At 41.1% G+C, this 11,226-nt stretch overlaps 1 protein-coding gene across 1 annotated transcript in view; it reads left to right on the top strand.

Annotated features, from left to right (window-relative positions):
- Positions 1-4,700: 4,700 nt before the first annotated feature.
- Positions 4,701-11,226, top strand: part of LOC124788820 (venom carboxylesterase-6-like) — a 184,084-nt gene continuing 177,558 nt past the window's right edge. Inside the window, exon 1 of the mRNA XM_047256100.1 lies at positions 4,701-5,267. Coding sequence (XP_047112056.1) covers positions 4,701-5,267 — 567 coding nt within the window. The remainder of the gene's footprint in view (positions 5,268-11,226) is intronic.

Raw genomic sequence — 11,226 nt, 5'->3', positions numbered from 1 at the left:
TTTCTTCGTTCTATCCCTGTTCGCACCCACTAAATCCACCTCATCCAGTCACATCTGCCGTCCCCCTTCTCTATGCTTATCTACCCTCAAACCTGCTTCCCACAGTAATATGCTTATATTTATTAATGATTAGTTATTCTCTACTTTTGACCATTGTGACTTCTCGCCAGTTTTAGAGCATTTTCGCCTTCCACTATTGTCGTCTGCCTCAGATTTTTTGTCTTTTTTTCCCCTGTGCATCCACTTTGTACTTTTCACATGTATTAGGGTGTATTTTTGCGTAATTTTTTGGTTGTAATTCTACTTTCTTACGTATTCTTTCGCATTTTTGGACCAGCATGGATCCTTGCTTCTTCCATCTTCGTCAGTAAAGAAAAGTTTCCTTATCCCTAGCCAAATCCCAGTCCCACATACTGTTCCTGCATTGTTGCTTGGCTCATGAACCCCCCCCCCCCCCCCCCCTAATGGCCTTACCATCAAATTACCCATCTCTGGTTGCCACCCCTCCTTCCACAATGACCTCCACCTGTTCAGATTCCGCCAATCCTTAGCCCTCACCAAAATAGGCCTGCAAAACCATATCAACCAAGCCCAATCCTCCCTGCAGTACCTTCTCTCCATCTGCAAAATTCTCCTGCTATATAAACCCAGATTCCTGGAACCCATAACACACATTGAAACTCTTGCCCTGCAGGAACTTGAGCAACATGCACAATGCCACCTCAAAAAGTTCTCCATCCTGCTAACTTCCTACTCCCACTTTGGAGTACCACTGTTCACCACTTCTACAGCAAACTCCAAACCTCCCCCACACCCCCTCATAGCTGACAAACCTTGTCTCGCAGACCTACTACACTTACCCCACCATCCAAAACTCCCTCCCACCACCACACACAACTCAAATCCTAAACAGACCCACAACACAGTCATGAGCCTTTCCTCCAGAAGCCTTAGTCCCACAGAAATATGAGTCCTTTCCAAAGGCCTCATCTTTTGCCCCACTGCCAAATTCAACCATGCAGGGCTAGTTAAAGACCTTCTCTCCTTCTCCCGGTCCCTACAATGGAAACACTTTTTTGCCATCAACCCGACCAATCAGACTCAATCAAAGACCAACATTGAATCTTGCCTAACTCAGTTCACTTCTCCATCCAACCGTGATCCACCCCCACTGCTTCCAAACCACCCCTGTTAACTTTCCAGAATTTCTTATCCTTGAACCTTGCCTCACCATCATTCCCCAAATACCTCAATGTGCATACTAACCTAAGAACCACAGTCCACCATCAAAAAACTGATCCTGATCTTATAATCCTACCTGCAGACAAAGGCTCCACCACCATACATTTGAACTCTAAGGATTACTTGGCAGAAGGACTCTGTCAGCTGTCAGATACTTCCACCTACAAAACATGCCACAGTGATCCCATTCCAGCAATCCAGCAGGATCTCCAGTCACTACTCAAATCCTAGGCCCATCCCAGAACCTCTCCCCAGAGTCTGTCTCTCTACTTACCCCAACCACTCCCCGCAGTCCCACCTTCTACGTGCTTCCTAAAGTCCATAAGCCCAACCACCCAGGATGCCCCATCGTGGCTGGTTACTGTGCCCCCACTGGGAGAATCTCTGCTCTCATAGACCAACACCTTCAACCTATTACCCGGAACCTATCCTCCTATATAAAAGATACCAACCATTTCCTCAACCAACTCTCCGCAGTTCCTCTCCCTTTACCACACGGTGCCCTGCTTGTCACTATTGATGCTACCTCCCTGTACACTAACATTCCTAATGCCCATGGCCTTGCTGCTATCGAACACTACCTTTCCAGATGCCCTATGGATTCGAAATAACAACCTCCTTCCTAGTCTCCATGACCAACTATATCCTCACCCACAATTACTTCTCCTTTGAAGGCATTACCTACAAACAAATCCGCGGTATGGCTATGGGCACCCGCATGGCACCATCCTATGCTAACCTATTCATGGGCCATCTAGAGGAATCCTTCCTAAAAATCCAGAATCCTTAACTCCTCACCTGGTTCAGATTCATTCATGACATCTTTGCTATCTGGATTGAAGGTGAGGACACCTTATTCACATTCCTCCAGAACCTCAATAACTTCTCCCCCATTTGCTTCACCTGGTCCTACTCAACCCAACAAGCCACCTTCCTAGATGTTGACCTCTGCCTCACAGATGGCTACATCAGTGCCTCTATCCATATCAAACCTACTAACCACCAGCAATACATCCACTTCGACATCTGCCAACCATTTCATACCAAGAAGACCCTTCCATACAGCCTAGCCACCCATGGTCGACACGTCTGCAGTGACGAGCAGTCCCTCTCTAAATATACCAAGGGTCTCATAGAAGCCTTCACTGACCGTAATTATCCTCCCATCCTTGTACAAAAACAAATCTCCCATGCCTTATCTTTCCAGTCTCCCACCACCTCCCAAAGTCCCACAGTCCAGCCACAGAGGAGCATTTCCCTTGTAACTCAGTACCATCCCAGACTGGATCAACTGAATTACATTCTCTGCCAGGTTTTCGATTAGCTCTCATTGTGCCCTAAAAATGAGAAATGTCCTACCCACTATCCTTTGCACTCCTCCTACCGCGGTCTTCTGTCGACCACCGAAGCTACACAGTATACTCGTCCATCCTTACACAACCCCTGCTCCCAATCCCTTACCTCGTGCCTCATATCCCTGTAATAGACCTAGATGCAAAACCTGTACCATACATCCTCCTACCACCACCTACTCCAGTCTGGTCACTAATGTTACCTATCACATCAAAGGCAGGACTACCTATGAAACCAGTCATGTGAACGACAAGCTAAGCTGCAACCACTGTGCTACATTCTATGTAGGCATCACAACCACTAAGCTGTCTGTCCACATGAATGGCCATCAACAAACTGTGGCCAAAAAACAAGTGGACCACCCTGTAGCTGAACACACTGCCAAAGATGATACCCCCGATCTCAATGACTGCTTCACAGCCTGTGCCACATGGATCCCTCCCACCAACATCAGCTTTTCTGAATTGTGCAGGTGGGAACTTTCCCTGCAATACATCCTACGTTCCCATAACCCTCCAGGCCTCAACCTTCGTTAGTCACTGTCCTCACCCATCCAGCCCTCTCCCTGTTCCCATTCCAGCACTACAAAGCTGTCATTTCACTGCCACACCCAGTCTTTTAATTTCTTTTATTTTTATTTTTATTTTTATTTCTCTCCTTTCCGCTACTTACCCCTTCCCCCCTCCGCACCTTCTCTCCTACCCTCCATCTAAACTGCAACACTACACTGTCCGCTACTTCCACCATACTACCCCTCCCCATCAGTGCCCCAGCCTCCTCCTTACCCACACCCAGTCACCCCTCCCATCATGCACTGGTGCTGCTGGTCGCAGTGTAGTTTCAGCTCTCTGAGACTGGAGATGTGTGTGTGCATTTAAGGGAATGGGATAGATAATAGAAATATTTAGGTGTAACACTATAATGTAAACAAAAAAAAAAAAAAGAAAAGCTTGTTTCCTGTGCGCATTTCTTGTGCATTTCACACTTTGCACATCATAACAGTTTTTCTGTGCTATTGATCAATGAAACATGTAACTAACTAACTAACTAGCAAACATTTACTCTCCCATCGACTGTGTTGCTGCAAATGAGACATCACCTGCAGCAGAGGTAATTATGAGTGGTGCAGAACTAGCTTCTTCTTCTTTCTTTTGGTATGTCCATCTCATGCTTTTCTAGTTTGATAATTTGAGTCCCTGTGTTTGTCTTTACATCACCTATTTTGTGTACGAACTGTAATAACATGACCAGTCCTCTGTTGTTCTCAGCAGGTTCATGAGATTGCATGATTGGTAACATTTTCTCTCCCAAAGACTGTGTTTGTTGCTGCAAATGAGACATTACCTGTAGGAGAGATAATTCAGAGTGGTCCAGAACGAACTACATCTTCTTTTCTTTTGGTATGTCCTTCTCACTTTTGTATGGTTTAATAATTTGATTCTCTGAGGTTGTGTATACATCACCTATTTGTGGTACGAAATGTAGTAACAGAACCTTCCTTTGGTTGTTCTTTCCAGGGTTAATCAGATTGCATGATCGCAAGTATTTACACTCACATTGACTGTGTTTGTTGCTGCAAATGTGGAGATAATTATGATATTATAATTTTTGGTATGTCCCTCCCAATTTTTTATAGGTTAATAATTTGGTTCTCCAAGTATGTGTGTACGTCACGAAGAAGAAGAAACAACACCAAAAGTTTGTATCTTTGCAGGCAGCCATGGATGAGATTTGGCCACTATCCTTATGAATACGCAATCTAAATTTTCCTTTACTGCCACAGTAAAGCCCGGGGCCCCTTTCCAGCAAATAATTAAAGATTTAAACCCTCAGCCAAACAATGTTTGTGTAATTATTGCTGGAGCTAATGATGTTTATAAAAATGAGTCGAAAAATGCAATCACAGCATTGTTAAATGCACTGGAAAGAATCTTGCCAAGAAAAACAATCATCATTAGAATCCCATACAGGCATGACCTAATAAACAGTGTAAATAATGAAATCAAGTTCACAAACAGAATGTTTCAAAAGGTATCAAAGCATTCAAGGAAGTGAAGTTTTTGGACAGTAATTCCGAAGAGAGAAACCAGTTTACTCAACAAGGAATGCACAGGAACCGGCTAGGAAAACGTGTACTCGCTAAAGCACTATTGGCAGAAACATTCAAACTATTTGAAAACACCATTCCTCCAATCACACTAAAATCACCTGTGCCTATTGAAACTGTACCATTGGAAGAAATACAGACAGTGTCGTCAAAATACTCATTCAAAATTAATGAAACAGCTGAAGGGAAGACTTCATATGCAGCAGCACCTGTATGTGAATCAACACAAACAGGTCTTCTATACAAAAGCAAGACAGCACCAGCAGTCACAACTCAAGTGGGAAAAGTTAGTCCACTATCAACTTGTGAAGCAGCAGCAGCACTTAAGGAGGAAGAACGATCACCAATAGCAGAAATAGTAACACCAACTGTGACAGGATCAAGCATACCAGCTGACAGTGTAGAAACCTCACCAACAGAAGATCCACCCTATATGGCAAAAAGGAGCACAGTAGAGACTGCAGCTGCTCCACATAGGATGTGCCTGAGGTCAAGAAAGTCCTCAGCTGCAAATAGTGATTTTTTTATGGTACTGGGGCAGAAGGGGGAAGGTTCCAATCAGAATGTAAGTAATGCAGTTAATTACAACAAATGTGGGTGTTACCAGCACAACAGCTCCCCCTTCCCTGCAGAAAACTGTTCCTGTAATACTGGTATGTCAAAAGAAATAAAACTCATTCCCAGCAGTGGTAGCACCACAACCAGTCATGTAGTTAAAAATAAGCTCAAAATTTTTCACTGAAATATTCAGAGCCTGCTCTGTAAGTTAGACCAATTTACTGTAAATCGTGATGAACCAACAGGTCCAAATTGTGCTCATATTCTCTGTCTGACAGAACACCATGTCACTGTTGGCATCGAAATGCTCAATATTCCAAACTATGTATTAGCTGCCTCATTTTGTATAAAGCATATGTGCAAAGGTGGGGCAGCTATTTATGTGAAAAACAGCCTGTCCTTTAATACAATAGATATAGAGCAATATTGTGTAGAGAAACACTTTCAGGCATGCATCACAGAAATAGTAGAAGCTAACAATAAACTGGCTATCCTAGCAGTCCACAGGGCTCCATTTGGTAATTTTAAAGTATTCATGAAACAATTAGATTCTGTGCTATTGTATTTCACAAGGAAAGATCATAACATTATAGTGACTGGAGATTTTAATACAGATTTCCTAGAAAGCTCATCTTCTAAGACAGAGTTTGCAAATTTAATGCATATCTATAATCCTGTCTCCACTGTCAGTTTTCCAAGAACTACTGTCACTTCCAGCACTCTAATAGACAATATCTTTGTAGATATGAGTAGAACTCATCACATCAAAGTTGTAAAATACTCACAATTGACAACTTTAATACAAATCAGAGCATAGCTGTGCACTGTGGAAAACCATTAGAAACACGAATGAGGAAAATATCGAAAACTTCAAATTATACATTCGGGAGACTGAATGGAGGTATGTTTATCTTGAAAATGATGCTAATACAAAATATAATTTGTTTACTGATGATTTATAAGGTACCCCATGAACCATGGACCTTGCCGTTGGTGGGGAGGGTTGCGTGCCTCAGCGATACAGATAGCCGTACCGTAGGTGCAACCACAATGGAGGGGTATCTGTTGAGAGGCCAGACAAATGTGTGGTTACTGAAGAGGGGCAGCAGCTTTTTCAGTAGTTGCAGGGACAACAGTCTGGATGATTGACTGATCTGGCCTTGTAACATTAACCAAAACGGCCTTGCTGTTGTGGTACTGCGAACGGCTGAAAGCAAGGGGAAACTACAGCCGTAATTTTTCCCGAGGGCATGCAGCTTTACAGTATGGTTAAATGATGATGGCGTCCTCTTGGGTAAAATATTCCGGAGGTAAAATAGTCCCCTATTCGGATCTCCGGGCGGGGACTACTCAAGAGGATGTCGTTATCAGGAGAAAGAAAACTGGCATTCTATGGATCGGAGTGTGGAATGTCAGATCCCTTAATCGGGCAGGTAGGTTAGAAAATTTAAAAAGGGAAATGGATAGGTTAAAGTTAGATATAGTGGGAATTAGTGAAGTCCGGTGGCAGGAGGAACAAGACTTCTGGTCAGGTGAATACAGGGTTATAAATACAAAATCAAATAGGGGTAATGCAGGAGTAGGTTTAATAATGAATAAAAATAATAGGAGTGCGGGTAAGCTACTACAAACAACATAGTGAATGTATTATAGAGGCCAAGGTAGACACAAAGCCCACACCTACTACAGTAGTACAAGTTTATATGCCAACTAGCTCTGCATATGACGAAGAAATTGAAGAAATGTATGATGAGATAAAAGAACTTGTTCAGGTAGTGAAGGGAGACGAAAATTTAATAGTCATGGGTGACTGGAATTTGACAGTAGGAAAAGGGAGAGAAGGAAACATAGTAGGTGAATATGGATTGGGGCTAAGAAATGAAAGAGGAAGCCGTCTGTTAGAATTTTGCGCAGAGCATAACTTAATCATAGCTAACACTTGATTCTAGAATCATAAAAGAAGGTTGTATACATGGAAGAATCCTGGAGATACTAAAAGGTATCATATAGATTATATAATGGTAAGACAGAGATTTAGGAACCAGGTTTTAAATTGTAGGACATTTCCAGGGGCAGATGTGGACTCTGACCACAATCTATTGGTTATGAACTGTAGAGTAAATCTGAAGAAATTGCAAAAAGGTGGGAATTTAAGGAGATGGGACCTGGATAAACTGACTAAACCAGAGGTTGTACAGAGTTTCAGGGAGAGCACAAGGGAACAATTGACAGGAATGGGGGAAAGAAATACAGTAGAAGTAGAATGGGTAGCTCTGAGGGATGAAGTAGTGAAGGCAGCAGAGTATCAAGTTGGTAAAAAGACGAGGGTTAGTAGAAATCCTTGGGTAACAGAAGAAATATTGAATTTAATTGATGAAAGAAGAAAATATAAAAATGCAGTAAATGAAGCAGGCAAAAAGAAATACCAATGTCTCAAAAATGAGATCAAGAGGAAGTGCAAAATGGCTATGCAGGCATGGCTAGAGGACAAATGTAAGGATGTGGAGGCTTATCTCAATAGGGGTAAGATAGATACAGCCTACAGGAAAATTAAAGAGACCTTTGGAGAAAAGAGAGCCACTTGTATGAATATCAAGAGCTCAGATGGAAACCTAGTTCTAAGCAAAGAAGCAGAAAGGTGGAAGGAGTATATAGAGGGTCTATACAAGGGCGATGTGCTTGAGGACAATATTATGGAAATGGAAGAGGATGTAGATGAAGATGAAATGGGAGATACAATACTGCGTGAAGAGTTTGACAGAGCACTGAAAGACCTAAGTCAAAACAAGGCCCCGGGAGTAGACAACATTCCATTAGAACTACTGACAGCCTTGGGAGAGCCAGTCCTGACAAAACTCTACCATCTGGTGAGCAAGATGTACAAGACAGGTGAAATACCCTCAGACTTCAAGAAGAATATAATAATTCTAATCCCAAAGAAAGCAGGTGTTGATAGATGTGAAAATTACCGAGCTATCAGTTTAATAAGTCACAGCTGCAAAATACTAACACGAATTATTTACAGATGAATGGAAAAACTGGTAGAAGCCGACCTCGGGGAAGATCAGTTTGGATTTCGTAGAAATGTTGGAACACGTGAGGCAATACTGACCTTACGACTTATCTTAGAAGAAAGATTAAGGAAAGGCAAACCTACATTTGTAGCATTTGTAGACTTAGAGGAAGCTTTTGACAATGTTGACTGGAATACAATCTTTCAAATTCTAAAGGTGGGAGGGGTAAAATATAGGGAGCGAAAGGCTATTTACAATTTGTACAGAAACGAGATGGCAGTTATAAAGAGTCGAGGGGCATGAAAGGGAAGCAGTGGTTGGGAAGGGAGTGAGACAGGGTTGTAGCCTCTCCCCAATGTTATTCAATCTGTATATTGAGCAAGCAGTAAAGGAAACAAAAGAAAAATTTGGAGTAGGTATTAAAATCCCGGGAGAAGAAATAAAAACTTTGAGGTTCGCCGATGACATTGTAATTCTGTCAGAGACAGCAAAGGACTTGGGAGAGCAGTTGAATGGAATGGACAGTGTCTTGAAAGGAGGATATAAGATGAACATCAACAAAAGCAAAACAAGGATAATGGAATGTAGTCGAATTAAGTCAGGTGATTCTGAGGGAATTAGATTAGTAAACGAGACACTTAAAGTAGTAAAGGAGTTTTGCTACTTGGGGAGCAAAATAACTGATGATGGTCAAAGTAGAGAGGATATAAAGTGTAGACTGGCAATGGCAAGGAAAGCGTTTCTGAATAAGAGAAATTTGTTTACATCGAGTATAGATTTAAGTGTCAGGAAGTCGTTTCTGAAAGTATTTGTATGGAGTGTAGCCATGTATGGAAGTGAAACATGGCCGATAAATAGTTTGGACAAGAAGAGAATAGAAGCTTTCGAAATGTGGTGCTACAGAAGAATGTTGAAGATTTGGTGGGCAGATCACGTAACTAATGAGGAGGTATTGAATAGAATTGGGGAGAAGAGAAGTTTGTGGCACAACTTGACTAGAAGAAGGGATCTGTTGGTAGGACATCCTTTAGCGTCAAGGGATCACAAATTTAGCATTGGAGGGCAGCATGGAGGGTAAAAATCGTAGAGGGAGACCAAGAGATGAATACACTAAGCAGATTCAGAAGGATGTAGGTTGCAGTAGGTACTGGGAGATGAAGGAGCTTGCACAGGATAGATTAGCATGAAGAGCTGCATCAAACCAGTCTCAGGACTGAAGACCACAACAACAACAACATTTGAAAGTGACTTTCCAGGAAAGGTCTGCAGACTACAGAACAGGCAATCAAGCAAAAAACCATGGCTCACCAAGGGCATAAAAATATCATGCCAGAGGAAATGAGAATTGTATATAATATCCAGACAATCCAATAAACCCCTCCAGATGAACTATTATAGGACATACTGTAAAGTTTTAACTAAAGTCATTAAAAAATCTAAAAGTATGTGCATAGAATGTGAAATTAATTGTTCAAATAATAAAATCAGAATGATTTGGAATGTAAAAACTGCTGACCTAAAAATTAATGATTTTTCTGTCACGTCTCAAATAGGTTGCAGTGGTGACATAAGGGAAACTGCAGATATTCTGAAACTTAATCTCCCACAAAATTTTAATGATGTAAATGTACCACCCATAACTGTTAATGAAATAAAAAAAAATAATTCACTCATTGAAAAATAAAAGATCTTTAGGTATTTGCAATATGTCTCTTTATGAGGGAGTTGTTCCAGAGAGAATGAAATATGCCATTGTGAGACCTCTTTTCAAGTCTGGTGATGCTACAGATGTTGAAAATTATTGTCCTGTCTCTCTCTTAACAATTTTTTCGAAGGTTCGTGAAAAGGCAGTGTATAGCAGGATTGTGGCACATCTTGATAAACTTAATATTACTAACCATAGACAGTTTGGTTTCCAGAAAGGGGTTGCCACAGAACATGTCATATACTCACTCACAAATGATGTCTTGGAGTCAGTTGATAGAAAGAAGTCACCAGTTAGTATCTTCTGTGATCTTTCCAAGGCCTTTGATTGTGTAAACCACAAGATACTCTTGGAGAAGGCCTATCATTATGGAATCAAAGGGCCTATAGGTAACTGGCTAAAATCATATCTTGAAGACAGGAAACAAAAAGTGATTCTAAATGCCTGCAACAATAGATCTTCTAATCTAATGGATTCTGAATGGGGCAAAATACAGCATGGAGTTCCCCAGGGATCTATCCTTGGACCCTTGCTGTTTTTAATATATGTTAATGATTTACCCCTGTCCATTAGTAAAAACTGTGAATTCACAATGTTTGCTGATGATACAAGCATTGAAGAAGATGGTAAGTGTACTGCTGATCTGGAGACTGATGTTAATGATATACTCAGAGAAGTTACAGCTTTGTTTTCAGTTAATTCTCTTTCAGTTAATATTAAAAAAAACTAATTTTGTACAGTTCCACACAAAAAATAAAACTCCAGAAAATATGGTAATTACTCATGACAACCAGGAACTAGAACAGGTGCACTCCACTAAATTCCTAGGGGTTCACATTGACAGTAGGCTCAACTGGGAACAGCATGTGTGCCTTACTCTAAAAAGGCTTTCATCAGCAACCTTTGCTTTAAGAATCATTACTCATTTTGGGGACATCAGCATTTTAAAATCAGCTTACTTTGGATACTTTCACTCATTAATGAGTTATGGAATTATCTTCTGGGGTAATTCAACAGCCTAAAAAAAATCTTAACTGTTCAGAAGACAGCAATCAGAATCATGTTGGGGTTCCTCCACGAACCTCATGTAGAAAACTTTTCACGCAGTTGGGTATACTGACTACAGCATGTCAGTACATATACTCTCTGATGAATGTTGTTAATAAAGACTATCTTCAGTATGAAAAAAATTGTTCATACGATAACTACAATACCAGAGGTAAAGATGATCCACAATTCGAACTAAA

Source organism: Schistocerca piceifrons, chromosome 3, assembly GCF_021461385.2.
Source record: "Schistocerca piceifrons isolate TAMUIC-IGC-003096 chromosome 3, iqSchPice1.1, whole genome shotgun sequence".
Taxonomy (NCBI): domain Eukaryota; kingdom Metazoa; phylum Arthropoda; class Insecta; order Orthoptera; family Acrididae; genus Schistocerca; species Schistocerca piceifrons.
This window is presented reverse-complemented; position numbering and strand designations above follow the sequence as displayed.